We start from the raw sequence: 20,771 nt of genomic DNA on the forward strand, positions 1-20,771 counted from the left end.
CACGATCCACGACGACATCAAACCACCATCTTTTCCACTGCTGCTCCAAACGTCGTCGTCGTCGTCATGTGGGCTCCAAAATATCCAAAATATAGGAAAATACATATTCTTCCAAACTTGGAAATTAAATGCTGAAAAGATGAGCCATGTAAATATGTAGGTTTGAGTTACATCACATTCGCGAGAGGAGTGAGAATTTGAATAAAGTGGAAGAAGATCGTTAACCAGTTCAGGTGATGTAAGAACAAGGATGAAAAATGCTGTTCACCTCAAGTTTTTCTTCATCATTAGCATCGTCATCACGCGTATAATAAGCATAAGCGGATTATTGTGTTGAACTGAAAGTAATTCTCTGCCCTTATTCTGCTACAACTGCCAGGCACAAATAAGTGGGCGCAAACAAATAACTGGGGAATAAAGAAAGGAGAGTGAAGAAAAGAAGACTAATTTGATAGTAATATTTCCTCCAATAGTTTATGCAAACTTGTTCCTTCTCCAAGTTTATGCCTCTATTGTGCCCATCTCCCACCCGAAACGGGAATGAATAGGAGCAGGGTGGTAAATAACCCTAATGTGATTTTGGGAAGACGAGCCGTTTTTAGCAGCAGCAGCAGTTCTTCACTCCTTGCTAAAAAAAGTGGTGTTCTTGAGAGCCCACAATTTCTCACGTTCTTTATTCATTCATAGAAAGTCAATAACTGAATTAATTCTCTTGCGGTTTGTTGTTGTTGCAAAGTGAAGAAGAAAATAAGGCGAGGAGTTCATCCGGAGACGCTCCATCCATCCATAAAGATAAAAGTGAATGTTCAGCTCACTCTCATAAAATAAAGTGTGTGTGAAGGCATCATTGAAACTTTGTTTCGGAGAAATGGCAAGAATTTGTCCTCATATGTATGCAACACAACAAAGGGATTGAAAGTTGTTTGCATTGATTTCCTCGCTAGGATTTGATTCCATTTTACGACGAGTGTGCGAGAAGAGTATTTGATATCCAGGACGGAAGGAAAGTGTTTTTTATATGTGACAGGATTAGAATGGTAATATATATGGCAGGCTGGCTGTCTTGGTGGAATCTGGCAAAATTCTTGAAAATAAACTTCAAAAAAGTGTTACGGATTTTGCGTAAGACGACGATGACACGGTTAAGCAGAGTAAACATCCACGAGAAGCACAAGTAGGGCGAAGAATGAAGAAGCAGGATAATTAATAGAATGACGAAATGTCTTCTCCTTATCTCAAGTTTACCTCTTCAGTTAACATGCAGCCTACCTGAGAAAAGGTACTACTACATGTTATGACATACGTATTATACAATAGTACATGCATTTTCTAATGACTTTCTAATAAGTCGTCTTGGCCAGCGTATCTAGAAATGAACCCCGGAGTGAGGAAAACTGACCCGAAAATTATTTTGAAACTCGACTCTCATGATGGATTGATAATAATCCTTAAATAATTCAAAATTGTACCTGTCCAACAACCAACGATTTCATTTATAGCGACGAATTTCCATTAAAGCTTGTATTAGCACGTGCATAATTTATGCAACCCAATAGGAAACCCTGTATCTCGGTGAGTTGAGACCAACTGGTCGTGTTTTGAAATTGAATTAATCGTTAAAACAAAACCTAGTAACTCGGTTGCAGTGAATTAAAATTCTACGAGAGGATGATGAAAGTCATTGTTTCCCTTCGCTATTGTTTCGCTGACTGGATCGCTTGTGCGGTTTGTTGGGTTATCTCCCTCGAGCCTAAAATGAATCAATCAATACATAAATAAATAATGGCGGATGAGGCCAAGAAGCCTTTGTGCAAGGCTGCCTAGTACTGACGAGTAAGTTATAAGTTATTGAATAAGTATGAAGCGACGACTACTGCGTTTCCGTTTATTTTGGACACCTCTGGCTACCTCTCGGTGTCATTATTAATTAATGTTCCTATGAAATTGTTGCTGCGTGGTGGTGGGGAAATGGAGAAAATTCAACAAGTATTTTGCAACTCGGCTGCCACCTCATCTACCTAAATATGCACCTGTACATAAATTGGAGCATCTCACGGTTTGATTTTTACCAGCTGTATGCAGAGTCACGAAAATAAGTTTTTTTTCCCTCAGTCTCATGTTTCTACTCGAGTGCGATGTATGCAATATTGTAAATTTTTTGTGTCGTAGGAGAATGAAGCAGCTATTCGAATGTGCGGATAAATGTCACGTCCCATTGAGAAGAGAAAGTCGTCACTTTTACTCAGTGAGTCAGACTGTTCTTCTTCTTGGTCTCCTTATGAGGAATATAAGGCTCTCTTCTCCACCTTTGCATTAAATTGCAGTAACCGGCTCGCTGGTTGCTTGGCATTTTGGGTGGTGAATTGGATGGGTTGGTCTGGTTGGTTTTGTATATATCCATCTCTCCGCGGCTGTGTGTGTACCACCACCACCACGACCAAAAAACCTTCATTTCCTTGGTATTCCTCCAGTCATGTGGTGGTCCATGTTCACTTGTGTAAAATGTGGTGGTGTGGGAAAGAGAAAATATTATAAGGCGTATTTGTAGAGAAAGGAGAAACCCGAGAGGCTTCACGGTTGGGTGGGTAGAAGACCGTATCGTATGAATCGGATGAGATGGGTCCACCACCACGAACCCAACTCCTTTTTTGGGCCCGTTCTTCCAACTTAAATTGTTCTGCTGGAGGATAGAGAGAAAGACGAAGGGGGACGTGCAGCGTGGGTGTGGTGGTGAAAGTTGTGGCTATTTTTGCACTCGAATATTGGTTGGTTTTCCCACCCTTGTACCAGATCAATGCTCGCATGGGATATGTATAGCACGTTATATGGAGTGCCTTCACGGCTACTACTGCATTCGAATGTCTCCAAGCAGGCGAGTTGTGTGGCGGAGGGAGAAATGCAGTTTTTGGTATATGTGCCATCACACAGTTTTCTTCTTCTTCTTCAGTTGACGACTTTCTTTCGTAGTCAACGACCAAACGAGATGCGAATTCCAAGTGCTTTCTCTTCTTCTTTTGCGTCTCCTGCTTCTTCTGGGCCTCTTATTTACCTATCCCAGACCGGGATATGGTGGTTTGGTTTGCTAGGTAGGAGCAGTACGTGGGAGTGCACTTGATTCACTCGACAACATTTCCATTTCAAAATTTCCTCAAAAAAATCACACAACTTTCACTTTAGGAAACATTCCCTTTTTTCGAGAAATCATTGGGAAAAAAGAGGGCGGATAAAAATTGGAGGAGAGAGAAAGAGATTGGGTAGATATAGATGGAGAGCTATGGATGAATTGTTGTACTCACATTGATGAAAACTTTACCATTTATTTACTTTGTTGCATTATTTGGGTGAAAGTTTGTCTTTGACTACTCCGTTCGACGAGGAGACTAATGTTGCTTTGGATTTTCTGAATTAGCCTTAATTAGTGAGAATTGTGGGTGAAGCAGTTGGAGCACAGCAATGGGAGCTTTATCTCTCAATCCTTTTCATTATCCAACAAACAAAGTTTATAAGAGAGAGAGAAAGGGCATGAGAATCTCGAGCAGGAGGAGAGTACACCCAAGCCCGTCGTGGTGGCTGCCTAAATCCTACTTAAGAAATGAAATTAAGTGTTTGAGCAGATAAGGAGTGAAATAAGTGATACAGTGTCACCGTAATTTTGCTCGGACGTGGTGTTCCTTCACTCCAATTACTTTCCCAGCAGCACACTCCTCCTGCCAACTAAGTCGAGCAACTAAACTAAGAAACAAATACTTGGAGATAAACAAGGAAGAGACAGTGGAAGGCTGAGGAAGAAGAAAGAGGAGAGAAAACTCGATGGGATGGAATCGGCTGGTCTTGCTCCCAGTTTTGTGTAATTGGGGAAAGTGGTGCGGTACACACATAGAGTCGTCTGCACGAGACATTATTGTTATTGTATGGAATCATCCAACCCAATCCTTACTCGTCCTTCTCCTTTATCCTCACTTTTCGCAACACAGCAATTTCTATTTCTGAAGGTTCACAACCTTTCGCAAAATTCCAACAAAACTTTCACCTTTCTATGAAATGTGACTACAATAAGAAACTTTCCAACTGCTCCCCATTTGTTTTACTTCTGCATCTATATATAAATCCTATTCAGAAAATGGCCAGTTTTTTTATCACCATTCGCCAAAAAAATTGGATTCGTCGCTTTGGAATTCGACTCACTGCTTGTATTACGGACGGTTTAGAATTCGAAATTTGTGAGAGAGAAAAATAAAATATAATATAATTTTTAAGAAAGATAGGATTCCATCAACATGGTGGCACGAGAGGAGAAAAATTGATCTGATAAGAATAAATGCGGATTGGTTGGCCTTCTGCTTGTTGGAGGACAGGGTTTGTCAGTCGTGTGTGATTTCCGTGATTTGTGGCTATTCGGACGAACCAGTCGTGGTGCTATCCCAGAACAGGAGGCTTTATTCATTCCGAACTTGTGGCAGGAGTAGTTGGTGGTGGTGGTGGTAGTGATGCAATCAAAATCCAGTACACTTGACCATTTCCAAGTGATAATAGGACAATGTCCAGAATACAGAGTGAGTCAATCCGCCTCTGTTCGTGCATTCCGCAGGAAAAATGGGGATGAATTCGGAATGGTAAAGAGAACTTTGTCTCCGTAGGAAATAGTACATGGTGTAGAAATGTGGTAGGGGACTATCGTATCACTGTGGGTTTTTTGGTTTCGGATTTACTTTCCTCAGGAGAAAGCGAGAGACACAGAACACCACGCCAAAATATTCATCCCATCAACATGCAACTCTGGTCTGAATCGAATTCATGTTTAACTCACTCCTCTTCTTCTTCTTCTTGGACTTCGGCTTGGACTTGTGTTTTCCTCGAGCAAAATGAAAGCAAATGTGTCCTATCACGGTGCATGTGGAGTGATTTTTCAATTCTAAACCCACGTAAATTTAGAACGATTGCTTACTACAAATTGTGCAAAGCTGGACTTGATTTTATTTTATTTTTGTCAACGTCCTTTCCATACGAAACCTCAGAACGAATTACGCAGCAAATACACGTGTGAGTTTGTGTATATATGTAAGCACTGGCAGAAATTTATAACAAAAGTGCTCAAGTACAGTGTGGGTGTGGAAGCCTCATTATTGCACAACAACAACAACAACTCATATCAAAATATGTTGGTATGGTTCTCCTCCGATATTATGTTCAGCCTTCAGAGCAATTAAATCAAACAAGCAATTGTGAGAGAGCGGAGGGAGTGGTTGGTTTGTTGGTGGGTTGGCATGCATGCATGCATGGCTGTCTGGATGGTTGTACATACGTACGTACATACACCACTAGAAAGATCAAAGAAACAAAACTTGGGCAAAAATTTCAATTACCTTATTTTATGCTCCACAATTCTCCAAACTCTCAACTAATTTCCCGCATGCTTTTCAATAAACCTATTCATTAATTTGTCCACGGGAAACATATGAATATTTCTGAATGTGCTTAAACACACGGTTGCATCTCACTCGGTTTCACCCTTCCTCTATTTCCATTCACCATTGATTTTCATTTATTTTCCCAACGTCCTCCTTTCTTTCTTCTTTTCGTTAATGACAAACTTTTGCTTTTAAAATTTAAATCTCGTCATCCATCCATCCATCCGACCAGGCAGCCAGGCAACATCAACTTCAAAGAAATCTCTCTCTCCTCGTGATTGGTGGAGTGGAAACAAGGTTGCACTGCTTCTTTGACTACGCTCATTTGCTTATAGAGAAATGAGCGAGATGGATGCGGTAGTATTTAACCCCATTGTGATGAAGCTCATTAAGCTCACAAAATCAAATAAGAAGAATGGGAGATCCTTCTTATCTTCGTTATCATCACGACTCATTAGCGTGCTTAGTTTACTTTATGTAATACAAACCATGGCGGCTCTCAAACGTCGAGGAGGGGTTTGAAGTTTATTGAATCAATGCAACAAGAGAGTACAGAGTTACACAATCCTTTTAATGTGGGGACAACGTCGATCAGTCCCCTACAGTGATGAACTGCGACGACTTGAGAAGAAATAAATCGAACCACCGCCACGAACGACGGCTAATTTGCGTCGTGTATCACAGATTCCTTTGCTGTGTAAGAGAGGTGGGCAAATGTTGGTCTAAAGGAGCTGGATAATGTCGATAGAAGAGTTCATTTACAAAATGTCATGTTTAATCACTGGTTGGAAATAACGGCACGAATTTCGCCACACATTTTTGTACATTTGTATTTCCAAGTTGAAAGCAAAGTATTATTTCGGAGTTGATGCAGCATGACTATGTTTCCTTTGGAACTGTGAACTTATTCCGAGCCAGCTCTCTCTCTCCACCTTATCCTATCCCGTTACTTGTTTAATGCCTGTGGATACGTGTTATTATCAAAGATCAAAGGAAACCCAAGTAAGTAAAGCAAAGTAAAGCCAACTGGAGTGATCAGCATCAGACCTTGCTCTCTCCCTTTCTCACTTCATTACGACTGAGCCGAGTGTGGTGTGGTTGGTTTTGGGTCTGTCTCATTTCCTTCCGGAGCTTTGATTCATTTCACATGATGATTTTCAACCCGTATATTTACAGACATTTCTCCTTTTTAAAATTTTTGTCAGGGAAAAAATGTCATTTGTGGGGAGGAAAGTGTTGTTGGTGATGAGAGAAAGAGTGAGGAGAACCATGAACAAGCCGCAAATGTCTTGCTCAGCAGCAAAACAGGCTGTGGTGGTGCGTCGTCGTTGTTGTTGTTGTTGCTCTTCCTCCTGCCAACACCAATTTTCACATCATTACAAAATACGGAGCGGAAAGAGAAGAGAGAAACAGGGAAAAGAACAGTGATTTGTGTGTTGAGGCTGAAAATGTATGTTTGTGACGGTAATGAATTATCCAAGTCTTGCTTCTCACTCACTCACCTTGGAGTAATTAATTAATCTTTGCGGGGTAGCAGGAGCAGGAGACGGTAAACAGCCAGCCAGCTCCTCCAGTAAGGTTAGGACCGTATAAGCGACGCCGCCACCAACTAAACCGACCAACTAATAACGGGCACACGCAGCTATGGGCACATTATGCAAGAAAGAAAAGGGAAAGAGAAGGAGGTTGGTGGGTTGGTTGGCTGGGTAGGCGAGAGATGAATTTGATGCGAGGAAAACGACATGACAGACAGTCGTAGTGAAGTAATCAGAAAGGACAGAAAGGATTCTGGATTTGAATTACCATTATTGCATCAGAATGAATACGAACCACAGAAACATTAGCAAGCTGCTGTTTCATAACTTTCTTCTTAATTGGAAAACGGATTCATTACATGACAGACAGTAGGAGATGATGATGAGGCGCGTAGCATGGGGAAAGCACCACTCGTAGATTATTTCGATTTTAACTTGTTAATGGTATTTTGTGGGTAATATGAAAAGTTTGGACTTGTGTAACAAAGTAGTATTGAAACGGTTATGAATTCTAATATAACTCGGCATATGTATGTATGCATGTAAGGATAACTTTATGCAGCGGTATGCAACTTTGTACAGTATACAGAAAGGAAGGAAGGATCGAGAATGATGGTTTTTAGGATTTTAAAAATTCTTCAAATTCCATTTTGGAAAATCGGCCAGAAATTTTGGTGTCGCGTCGTCTTGCGTCTTGATTTTTCTCGGTATGTAGTAGTAAGTGTTGGAAAAGACAAAAAGGACAATGTTTTGGTGGACGTGATAAGACGTCGCGCTTTCAATTTTCCACCACGACTTAAACTCGTTGATATTCCACCCAGCCTTGATTTGTACCCTGGGGTTTACATTTTTAGGTTGCGTGGAAATCAGTGTCAGTCTCGAGAAGGAGGAGGAGCAGTGGCGTCGGCGGAATAAAAACTGCTCTGGAATTTTGATTTTTAACAACACGCTTTTAAATGCAATGTGTGTGAGGAGCAGAATGTGTGTGCACGAATTTCCGTTTGCAACGTCTCAAAGAAAGTGCTTCCAGAAGTTTTCGTAAAAATATTAAATTTTGAGCAACTTTCACTCTCGATGAGAATTATGCCCTCGCAAAATAAATATGCTATCCATAACCAGGTACGTATATATAGCGACGAGTAGATGCCAATGTTCATTTATTACGCTCTGAACTGACGCGACGATGAAATTGACGTTGACGTGATATTAGTTTTATTTATTGACGTTGACATCCTGACACTGACATGAGTTGCCTTTGCCACCATCATCACCTTTTTGGATAATGACATGAAAGTCATCAACCAAGGAGGAATATATTCTAGGCATAACACAGCACAAGTAGAACAACAACTAAGTTCCGACATAATTCGTTTCTCATGTTTCTGTCATTTTAGTAATCCATTTTCAGTTTGTTGATCCTGTTTGTTTTGATCTGGGAAATTGGATTTGAATACAGCATGGAAAATTATATGGGTGCACACAACTTGAGGACAAACATAACACAGAAGCTTAAAATGAGCTGCTCCTAAATTTAGAAACGTTATCCTAGCACCTTAACCCCAACCTGTGTTTTAATCATACCTCTAAATTTATGAACCTCTACTTTCTCTCTTTACAGACAATGAGCCTGAGTCACGTATACTGCACGATAATCCTCATCACCTGTATGCTGGCCTACTACAACAGTCTCAACTGTAAGTTCAACTTTTACCTTTGCATTTAGTGGTCATCATTTACCAAATTTCTCGTCCGGCGACTGACGCACACAAGGTTAACAGAGTAATAACAAGAAACATATATTAAGTAAATTCTATATCAGCACAGTGAATGGCAACGCTTATTAAATACCAAGTAAAGCAATTATTTGTTCAATCCCTCCTTCAGTATTTTGGCCTCCTTCGTCAATTTCTCCATCTCTGCCTCCGAAGTCGAAATACGAGAATTGTCTTCTTTGATCTAAAACATATGCATAATTAATTGTTTAAATGAATTGCTTAATTTAAGACAAATAAACGAAATCAAGTTCACTTCAGTCTATACTCACCTTTGCTACACGTCCAAGAGTCCTGTGCCCCATGTCGGGAAGAAACTCCTCCCTTTTCCTCCTCAAGCAGGAATCCGTACGCATTTCACCTGTGCAGAATTTTCCCCATTGAGCTCTTCAAATTCAATGAGTTTGCATGACAAACATTCCAGTTCCAATTTTATTTTAACAAGTAGCCGTCTTCCTTTACTTTTCCATTGTTGGTGGGTCAGATTTTAGAGTCAAAGAGTAGTAGGTCATTTTTTGGTATTTTTGTGGACCCCACGATGTACCTTACATTCTTCAATCATCAATTCGAACTCGGCTGTGGTGGTGGCATTATCACGGTAAAAATATGTTCAGATATCAGATATCTTTGATTAAGATCTCTCAGTATTATATTCACTATCGTCCCCAAAACTTCTGGAGAAGGACAGAATAATGAAATATGCAATATCTAACAAACTTGTGTTATCAATATTACTAACAAATACAATAAATTATTAGATGATCCTTCCAAATCGAGACAGCAGATAAATCTGTTCTTTAATAAAATAAATTTCAAGCCAGAATAAGTGAAGTGGGCAAAAGCGAAATTGAGCCATGAACCTTGTTCACTTTTTCTCCGCTGCCCGCTGACGATGCATTTTTTCACTTTTACCTGCCTTTCTTTCACCTTGACCTTTGTCTTTTACACTGTTGTACTTTTTTGTCAGGTCAACTCGTCTTCGATGATGTCAGCGCAATTCGAGACAACCGAGACCTCCGACCACAAACTCCGATTAAAAACTTATTCTTCAACGACTTTTGGGGAACTTCCATGCACAAGGTGAGTGAGCAAGCAGTTTTATTTATAAAAAAATCCTGGTCTCTCTCAACGTTGTTCGAGAAAAGTTGGTTGTTGGGTGCGGATGTGTATGGCCGGACTATTATTCTTGGGAGGGGAGAGAAGGCCCGGAATGGTTGGTGGCAGGAGAGGAAGTTGATGCACTATTGCAAGAAAGAAACAGTTTCCTCCTTTATTGTATCCCATTCCCGTCATGCATGGTCCCTTAGTTTGCAGCAGGGGAGCAAAGAAAGTGGCGATGTGATAGAAAGTGCAGTGGAAAAATGAGGATCAGGTGAACTCTCAGTATGTCTGCCACTTTAACACACGTGTGGAAAGCGAGGGAGATAACGGTCGCCCACTTATCATCACGCCCTTTTTCTTTATTTAAAAACTGGGTGACAGTTATTGTCATCTTTATTTGAGGGGCTTTCCCACTCCGCCTTTACGATATACTTTCCAACCGAAACCTCTCCTCTCTCGGGCGGAGAGTGTTTGATGTTGAAAGGGCCAGATTATTATTCAACACTAAAATAAAATGGAATGTAGTGCAAATATTTCATCAGGGTCAAAAAATATATGGGAATCTCTCTCATTTCGGGATTTCTGTGTGGGAAAAAAGCCGAATATTTTTATAGCTACATACATCCTCCTTCTCACCTTTTTTGATTCTTAATGAGGAGTGAAACTTAGCGAGACGGAGAGAGTGCATGCATGCATGCAACTCCGAGTTGTATGCATTACTCATGATATTCCTTCTGCAGAAGAAAGTCCCTTTATTACCCAAAGTTGTTCCTGAAATGCTCATAAAATGGAAACAGCAGAGATGGGAGCAGTAGTAGTGGTCGTAGTAGTATTAAAATGAGACCCAGTCACAAACAGCCCTTGTTAAGTATTGAAGGTGAAGAACAAGAAGAAAAGTCAAAAGTTTTCACCACCACGGGAAAATGCTGCTAGAAAATGCAAAGATTTTTTTTCTATCCACCCTGTAAATAAGTGAGGAAGGTATACATATGGATTTACATGTATGTGCATGGATGGGAGTGAAGTGAGACTGAAATATTCAAATTGAACCCGATTATTAAAGCACATCCATCCAATTCACTCACAGGTCATTACGAGAGTCGTTAGCAGCAGTGGGAGCCAATATGCATGCGAATGTGAGTGGAACTGTAAATATTTCTGGGCAGGAAATGATTTTTTTTCAACAAGAAGGATATTTCACCAACAAGGAAATTTCTTGCTGAGTCAAGTATTGTGCTGCTTCACTAGTGGAAAAGTTGCTTTCTCTGTTGGGTAGCATGCAGGATATGAAGTGGAATAGAATAATATTTTATTTCAAGTTACATAGGCGACGACGATGACGACGATGGTAGCGGCGGCGGTGGTGGTGGTGGTGGTGGTGGTGGTGGTGGTGGTGGGTGCCCTGTAGTAGGGAAGCAAAGTTTTGAGAAGGATGAAATAAGGTCGGTACTAAAATAAAATATTATTCTTGGCTTAGTTTATTCATTCTGGGTGGTGATATAAAGTAGTCGTGGTGGTGGTGGTGCTGGCAATGAGGCGAGAAGAAGATGATGAAGACTTGGTATTTCTGTACGCTGCTTGATGTCAACGCTTTCTCTTCGGCGGGTTCCACTCCGAGAATGGACTCTCACCCATGCAAATCTCGGAATGGGAGATGATTGTGCGATTTAAAAAATAAGCAAACCCAGCGCAGTGATATGTACCCCTTCTTACTTTTATGGCATCTATATCATTATTTACTGCGAAGAAAGGTCGTTGTTTTGATGAATGTGTTCCATCTGAGGGAAAGTTTTGATATGGAGGAGAGGATAGTTCATCTTCACATGCTGCCTGGCAGGATAGACGGATTTTTATCCCTTAACTTTGCAAAAAATAAAATACATTCGCAATAAAATGTGATTGATGAGACGATGGAGAGAATAAAAGTGATTAACAAGGCAGCCTGGTGAGATTACAGTTTCATTTATAATTCCAATAATTTATTTATCTTCAGGTGGAAGAAATCTTGTCCTACTGCAAAAACCAAGTGGTGGTGATTTACACTGTTTGATATTATAAAATGTGTAGAGGAATGATTCGTGCCCACGGTTTTCGCTGGGAACGGTGTGCTATTTTATTAGAGTGAAAGAGCGAGGACGTAGGAATGAGAAAAAAGGTGCAATAATTCACGAGGAAATTTCATTACTCTTCTTCTTCGCCTCCACCACTGCGACTAGGACTGCTTTCACCACGGCAATTACGAGACCAGCACTTGGTAGACCCCCTCCCCACTACTAATTGCAATGGCAGCAGTCGATTACACGCGCATTAAGTTGGTCGGGCACTTCCCTCTGCTCCTTCTTTATGCCGTGGAGACAATAATAATGCGCCACGGAAGAAAGTTAATAACTCCACGACGACGACGACCACTGCTGCTGTTGTTGTACCTCAAAGAGAGGAAACAAACAATAAATGAAAGCGAGACGAGATAAGGACGACGACGAGGAAGGAAATGTTAATTGGGCCCAAACAGTTAACTTATGTTATTGACTGTGATAACTCTTTGGAAAGGTGTAAGTTGATGTAATTACACATTCCTGGCTTGATGACTATAATGTATCGCTCTTCTGCAGGGCAAGAATGCTGCTGCTACGTACGTACGTACATCCACAAACATACATATGTACCTACGTACATACGTTCAACGACTTTGTTGCTGTGCTACTTTCCGTGCACATTATTGTATCAACATCCAGACCATGATTGGGATGAAGGAGAAGACGCAGAAAGCGAAACTGGAGCTGTGAATGAGTATGTGGGTTCCACGTGGGAATTGGATCCACTCGTGTTTCACTTTCTCTCCAACTTGTGAAATATGTTGTTTTGCTATTTCATCCACCTCTCTCACGTTCTTGAGGGAGATCATGTTCTCGAAAAAATTCTGCATGCTCAAGACATTTTTGATGATGGTGGTGGTTTAGAATGAGTGGGCGTGGTGGCGGCATAGGTATAGTGTCCCCTGCCCAGTCTGCTGCTGCTGCTGCTGGGTCCATCATTCCATTACTGGGTTGATGGTGGGGAGAAATAACTGAGGGGAGTAAATGAGGTGGATAATGTTAGATGTGGTTCACATTATTCGGGGCGTGCTGCGTGTCATTAGTTCCCAGTGGTGGTGGTGAGCATAGTGCTGTCGCTTACTTAGTCTCAATCCACTTGAGTTCGGTCCACTACTTCGTCATTCAAAGCACTTCCGTCCTCGTCGTCCAGCTCTATCAATTCCTTGGCCTCACTGCTCCTTCACACTTCCAGTCGACGAAATGTGTGGGGGCGATGATGGTGGTGGTCGTCGTAGACTCTTCCGTGACGGACAGAATTATATCTTGTACTTCGGAAATTTTTACAAATTCGCTAAATTTTGATAGTGATAGTTGTCATCAGAGATTAGGTTGAATTGACGCCCCGCAGTAATGATCTCGATTGTCGTAGTGAGTGGTAAAGTGGGATGCGTACTCATCCTTGACAATATGTGACATAGATGCTGTAAATAAATAACCTGAAGAGAAAGAGGGAGAGAGAAAGGCAGCTCTTGACCATAACTATACGGCTACGCATCCATCCACTCCTCGTGAAGAGAGAGAGAGAGTTGGACGCTCTTTCTGTCGGGATGCTTTGCTCATGGCTTTATCTATTCCAAGGAATCTTTTCACATTAGAAGAGCGAGGTCCCAATTTCACAAGATTACCAACATCAAAGTAAATAGAACTCGCTCACTCAATCTCATTCCAGTAGCTTTTCTCCATTACAACTGATAGAAAAATGACACTTTTCCACTCAATTTCAAAATTATTTTCTGTCCTACAGATAAAACTGGATCCATTTCATTTTTCGAGAGTGCATCATATGTACGGATGCTCTGTGTTATGGGGGCATGTATGTACATACATGTGTCGTGCGGCTGATGGGGTGACCAAAAACTATAGACCTTCGCACACTCACGTCACACGGTGATCATGGGTGACAAATGTTGGAAATTTGTGAAATTTCTATCTCTTTCCCCTCTTCTCCGCATTATTTTGGATAGTTACACCAACCAATTCGAGGGAAGGGAGGAAATTAAATGCAATAACATTATCGCAGCGGTCCAAATCTGTGAAAGTTTTTACTTTCACTTTCACGGCACTTTTAGAAATTTGTGGTTCAAAAAGCTTTCAAATTTGCACACACAATAGGTTCAAACTGAATTTGTGAGTACGAGAAGAAAGAAGAACGAGCTTTATAGCTTCTTTCCATCTCATACAACTTTCTGGGAGGATTATTCGAGTTTCTACTTTTCAAGTTATTCAGTCACATCTCAGAAAGAAGAAGCTGCTAGCACCCTGCCAGCCAGCCAAAGTAGTAACTAACCCGCTCTCGAGCTACTACTAAATATATTCGCCAACTAGGTAGCCCACCCACTCGTAGAATGGTAAATGAGGGGTCAACTAAACTGTGTGTAGTAATAGTAAGAGCACCACCACCGCCACCCCGGGATGACGTGGATTGGGGTAGAGGTGCAAAGTTTAAAATGTTTATGAAAAGCTTTCAAAGTGAAAAAGTTTTGAGCAGTTGGTTCTTGTTGGGGGCTTAAGGTTTTAGGGTGGAAATTATTTCAACCTCTCTCTCTCTCTCTCTGGACAAGAAATTCCTGGTGCAGGCGGCGAGGAAGGAGAGAGTGAGGAGGAGGTGGCTGCGTGCTCAGAATGTCTGAATTCATCTCGTGAATGCAAAATGGAAAAGTAATCTTTTGTGGAGGTATAAGAAACAAAGTTGGGAAGGACGTACGTTGGATAAAATAAAAATTAGAGTTAATCTTGTCCTCACAGAGGAGAAGAACACTCGAGAGTAAATACGACCGTGTGTTACTTCTTCTACTTCGTAGTAAGATTTCCCTCCTTCTTGCCGTCTCCCTTGTCGCTTAAGGTACAAAAATTACGAACCCGTTTGTAAGCAAGTGCTTCCCTTCCGTATGCAGAATGGGATCTTGATTCTCGTTCCCGATGCAATATTCACTTCTTCTTTGAAGCTACCACTTTAAAGCAAGTCGTCCGCAACCAGACTCTGTCGGGGTGATAACACAAGAACAACAACAACAAGGACACATACACCCAGAGAGATAAGCGTTCAGTGGTTGCGTTGTGTGGATTCAAACCAAACAAGAAGATATTTCCCCAAGGAGTGAGAATAAAGATGAAAGTAAGCTGCTCCTTCTTCCTCCTCTGTTGGAGCTCCTCCTGCTCCTGCTGCACTGCTGTTTAGTGACGACGGAAATAATGCAGAATTGCATCCCTTTGTTATTCCTGGCATCATATTCCTTACAGCATACCAAGACCACGGTCGGAGTGGAAAAATGTATAATATCTGATGCACCGTAAATTTCCACCGTTCGCATTCATACATGTCACTTTGGCAAGATATGGGTCTGGACATGTGGGATAAACTGTTTTATCTTTTCCTATTATATTTTTAATTGGACCCGTAAATTAAGCGAGGGTGGTCCACGCTCGTTTCTAACTACCTACATCCGCATTTATTGTTATATAACAAAAGTGTGCAAGAGTCTGGCCAGAGGAGACCATTACTAAGTGCACAAGGTGAAACAATAACCTCCCATAAATCCGGTTGATTCTTATTGCTACAGTATTTCTGTCCATTTTTCTCCCTCTCCTCCTGACATGTTCTGCTTTACTCGTTTGCACACACACACACAAGTTTTATTATTTGTTGGGAAGAAATCTCTGGAGACGGATATGAAAGGAGAGAAGCCAATCGTGGCCATTGACATTACGTTGTGTATGACTTGGTGTGATGTGTGTGCACTAGTGCTTTTAATCTGGAGGGAGTCAGACAAAAGAGGATGAGACGAGGTGAACGTGACGAATTTTTGACAAGACGGAAGGAACCTTTCTCTCTCGTACAGAACATGACATGCATTAGTAGTTCTCAGCATCCTTCCTCCTCTTCTTCCAACAGTTGTACGAGCGGCGGCGGCGAGAGCGGGAGCGGTTATCGTTGTAGGAATGATGGAATCCTTAAATTTCCATTTATTCTTGTGACGTGGTCAAACTTTTCGCCTGGAGGCGAACGCTCAATAAATAATGTGTTTGTTTGTCGTTCTACAACAACTTTCTCCTCCTTTCACCGGCTACTTTACATTGGTTTTTGTTTCGTATTGTTATGCACGGGACAGAATAAAATATGAGGATGGGTGTTGTAGAGGAAAAGAGAATCTTTCTACTTTAGTGCCGGCCGGCCGGCTGCTAAAAATTCCAATTTCGTCTCGTTATTTACGACCTTTGCCTTGCACTTTGCAATGTTGCACCGCAAAAGAGGGAAGAAGGGAAAGGAGGAGGAGGAAGGAAGTAGAAAGAGGAATCCGCATATTTTACCATTGTCATGTCACGCACTAAACTAAACATTCATGTATTCATTCACATTCCGAGGGGAGACTGAGACCAAGACCTTCAGCCTGATTCGTGATGCTGCTGATGCTGCTGATGCTCCTGCTGGAAGAGAGTTAAATTTCCTTGTTTGTTTTCCTTTAGAGTGAAAGTGATTGTTTTTCCGGGTGTGTAGACAGAAATCGTAAGTTTGCTTATTTTTCCTTTATTATTATTTGCAACATTTCTGTCAGAAGAAGAATCGAGCACATTAATATTCCAGAGGAAGCGGGCTGCGTCTTGTGAACGCCATGTGGACTTAAATTAGGAAAGAATTAAGTAAACAAGTATTAAATATTAAACAAGGCGAATAAGTTGGCAAAAATTATGGGCATTTTCTCTTCGGCGATATTCTTCGTGCGGATGTATATTTCGCAAAAGTGTGACGATGAGGTTTTTTTTGCACATCCACACGCCCACTATTTCATTATATGTAATTTACTTGATCATATTCCATAACACGGGACGACACACCTGGAGCTCGACACTATTATTTAGCCTTCGTCGTCTGAGCCGGGCTTTCGTTCCTCCTCCTCCGCGTAAATAAATTCCACTCTTTTCGTACTCTGTTGAATATTTACGGCTTAATAAAGCCAAGGCCGAAATTGGGAGGGAGTGAGATGACAAAAGGTTTATCATCCCATTCTTTCGTGTTCGAGGTGGGTGAGTCGTGTGCTGCGGTGGTTGGTTTTGGGTGTCTGTCTACTAAATGAATACTTGACTTCCGCTCGATTTCTTAAAGCTCGCTAATACACGAGTCATCATAAATATTTTACATCGTAATTCCTAACTCTTGAGGAGGAAGAGAACCAAACGCTAACCAAGTTTTGTCTTCTTCTTCCTCCTCTCTCAGTTCTTGCTTAATCTTGTTAGGAGGCTGTTGATGATAATGTTTAATCCTTCCTCATCCGTAATTCTACGTCTTGTTGTGCAGCAGCTTTTTTTCCTTTCTAATTTTTTGTGTGTCGAAAATACATTTATAACTCAATGGAGAGAAGGAAGTGAACGCAATGGAAGTTGGATAAAGGAAAAAAAGAAGAAGGTCGGGTAGATTGCAGCCATGCAGTTTCACCAATCTTCATCAATTTCACTCCTCAGTCCGTATTCATGAAATGGTGGTGGTGGTGGTGGAAGAAGAAATGGGGGATTTTTTCACGCCCAAGTAAAATTTAAATTTTAAAGAGATCTCGTGCGTGAGTGTATTTTGATGGGGATCATGTCTCGTAAATTGCAACTAATTTGCCTTCGTCTGCAGTAGCATCGAGGAGACACACAGAATCAAGACGTGGCATGGAAAAATGGTCCTACAACTCAACTCCTACTAGATTCTAGTCCAATACATGTTTGTACTTACACAGTTTCCATTCCGTGAAAACAAATCCACGTCATCCACACAACCAAACTTTATGCATTTTGCAGCGAGCCGGAAGTGTGGAAAAGTTGTTCACACACAATAAGAGAAGAAGGCACACGAAATTGTAGAGAGGGAAAGAGGGTTGTTTTTTATATATATTTTTTAGAGAAGTGGAACTTAAAAATGTAGATGGCGAATAAAATAAGGCATCTGCATGTTCATCCTCTTCCAGGCAGCAACACCCCACCAACCAACATCACATGGGGCAGCACATTGTAGCAAAGAGTAGTTAGTAAGTAAGTGGTGTGGCGTGCTGCTTTGTTCCCAAGACATCATCCTGGATAAAAATACCAAGACTTTTTAAGGAAATCGATAGTGCATGGTGGAACAAGTAGTAAGTAAAATGCTTCAACCAACAAACTTGGGACTTGCTGCACACTTTTTGACACACATGACTTCCTGTTGTCCCTTTTTTCGTCGAAATTTTCGTCCCTTTTAGTTTTTGGGACAACAGCAGTCCATCATTCACTTTTATAAAAAAATGAGATAAGATGAAACCCAAATAAGAAGGAAGGAAACATATATTTCTAGGATTGCAGTATGTGTGTAGCAGCGAGGTCAGGTCAATTGGTTGTCTGGGGGCTATTATTGGAATCCCTCCGATTAGTTGGATCCATAAGAAGACGAGGAAGAAAGAGAAAGGCGGAAGATTGAGAATTGCTGGCTGCGTGGGATTGCGTAACTTTGTGCAACTTTTCCGGAATGTTGATGTTGATTCTTGACTCGGTCGGAATTCCGGGATTTGCTTGGTAGAAGCTAAAGCAGAGAAAAAAGAGGACGACGATGGGATTGGGAAGGGATTTCCGTCTCGTAATTTCTTCCAGATCTTCCTTCTCCTCGCAAAAGCCAGAGGAGGAGGAGGAGATAAATACATGAAATGATGAAAAAATAAGAAAAATGAAATTGCTCGGACTTGCAATTCTTGGAAATGACTTAAAAAATGAAATGATAATAACGTTGTTTTTTTTTCTTGTGGTTTTTCAGGAGCAGAGTCACAAGTCGTACCGACCATTTTGTGTCCTTACGTTTCGATTCAACTACCTTCTTCATGGACTGGAACCTATGGGCTATCATCTCGTCAACGTGATACTTCATGGCATCGTTTGCATTTTATACTTCAGGTAAAAGACAGACGATCTTATCTCAATGATAGGACAGCCATATTACCCAACAGGCAACAAAATGGTCATAATCTTTATTACGCATAGTTCCAAAGTCGAATGAACCCCCAATAAAAATATTTTAACGAATCGATACAAATGTTGGCCTGAAATGTTAAAAGTTCAGTTTGTAACAACCTCTTTGTTCTGACTTGATTATCCTATTAGTAAAAAGAATAGATAGTTCAAGTTACCATGCACCTCATTCCAAGTTGACTTGGCAAGCATGATCTTGTGGTTGGATTGTGTAGTTGTTCTCGTGCGATTGCAGGTTGCCTGTTTGTTCGTGAAGCGTGTCCAGATGAAAAATGATGTTATGGAAAACAGCTCAAAAAGACATTTTATTTATTTCAGACTTTGCACCATGTTTCTACCGGAATTGGGGAGTTTTGTGGCCTCCATGCTCTTTGCCGTGCATCCCATCCACACGGAAGCTGTAAGTACTATTTAGACTGCTACTATACATTTTTTACCTTCGCATCCATTTTATTTTCACTTTATTGCTTTCAATTTCACCGATTTTTCCATGTGTGTATGTGTCTCTCCAAAATGGGAAAGCGGATTATGTTTAAGAAACAAACTGGGATTTGATCTATTTATTATTATTTTTGCATTTTCTAGTAAATGTAGAAGCACACACGAGAGCAGTTGTTGTGTAAGGAGGGGAATGCCATTAGTGTAATTTCGTCTCGATCATATCCCACCGGGGGAGGCGGAGGGCGAGTGAGTGAGGGAAGAAAAGACGACGCCAGCATTTCCAACAACGGGGCATAAATGTAGCGTCGTGGTTGAGATCGTTAGTAAAATTGTAGTTTTATTTCATGTTTTGACGAGAAAGATGCTCCATGACACCTGAACCTTGAAATGATGCATGACAACATTAGTCAAAATTCGCAACCATTAAATTTTGACTTTATTCTCCCCACAAAAAACCTACTGCAGATGAGGAGAGAAAGGAGGCAGGAAAACTGTGTGGCGACGATGCGTACCAGGATTGAAATGAGTTTGGAACGAGGAGATGAACACCTTTTATGACTTTCATATGTTCCATAATGTGAATTGGAAGCTGCGGGGCCATAAAAATGGGGGAATAAAAAAGCACGGGTGGCTTCGTTTTAAATGCACGCTATCTATTTCATCTCACTATGCCAATAGTTAACATATTCGAGTAAATCTCTCTATCCGCAAAATTGGCACTTGGCCATTCCATCCGTGTAGAGCTAAAGGTTGCAGAAAATGTGAAAAATTACACAAGTTGCACATTACCCAATGCAAAATGGGGTCCATCTTGAACAACATAATGCGTCTATTTTATCTTGAACCAACCAAACCCATTTTCACCCAGTGGTCGGCTGGCCAGGAGGAAAAGGAATCATTTGCTGGTGCAAGTAGGTGGAATGCATGGTGGCACTTGCTACTTTCACTTCAGATCAGAAAGTGGCAGCCACGTCGGAGGAGAAGAAGAAGAGAGAGATGAAAAGGAAACAAAAGATGACTGGCCAAAGTAAAGTGATGCATCCATCATCATACTATCATCATCATCATCATTGTTCCCTTGCAGTTTTTCGGCTCGTCCTGGTCGCTGCAATGCGATCGAATTTACGTGGTCTCTCCTCGTTTTAAAAACTGCCCATCCAAAAGTGGGATAACCTTTCTTAATTGGTTGTGTTAGAATGATTTAGACTATTTTCAAATGTTGCTTGTTATCCTGTCCCTTGGCGACGACACGAGGCAACAACATCGTTCTTGGCTTTGGTGCATGCAGCATCAGTTGAGGCGAGAAATCCTTCAATAAGAATGTGAATGTGAATGACAGCAGCGAGAGGAGAGAGTTGAGAAGGAGAAAACGGGATCAAATTGTTAGTTGAGAATTGGGATGGGAGGACGCCGTTTGGATCAAGTTGATGGACTGACACACAGATGAAA

The 20,771-nt window shown here is 41.1% G+C and overlaps 1 protein-coding gene across 4 annotated transcripts in view; it reads left to right on the plus strand.

The window, feature by feature from the left end:
- The window catches only part of LOC110851245 (protein O-mannosyl-transferase Tmtc3), a 114,533-nt gene that overhangs the window by 63,664 nt on the left and 30,098 nt on the right, over nt 1-20,771 (plus strand). For all 4 annotated transcript variants that reach the window (XM_022098945.2, XM_035852617.1, XM_022098946.2 and 1 more), the window contains 4 exons: nt 8,562-8,637; nt 9,683-9,795; nt 18,670-18,806; nt 19,200-19,281. In XM_022098945.2, coding sequence (XP_021954637.1) covers nt 8,562-8,637; nt 9,683-9,795; nt 18,670-18,806; nt 19,200-19,281 — 408 coding nt within the window. The remainder of the gene's footprint in view (nt 1-8,561; nt 8,638-9,682; nt 9,796-18,669; nt 18,807-19,199; nt 19,282-20,771) is intronic.

This window comes from Folsomia candida, unplaced genomic scaffold, assembly GCF_002217175.1.
Source record: "Folsomia candida strain VU population unplaced genomic scaffold, ASM221717v1 Fcan01_Sc006, whole genome shotgun sequence".
Lineage (NCBI taxonomy): Eukaryota > Metazoa > Arthropoda > Collembola > Entomobryomorpha > Isotomidae > Folsomia > Folsomia candida.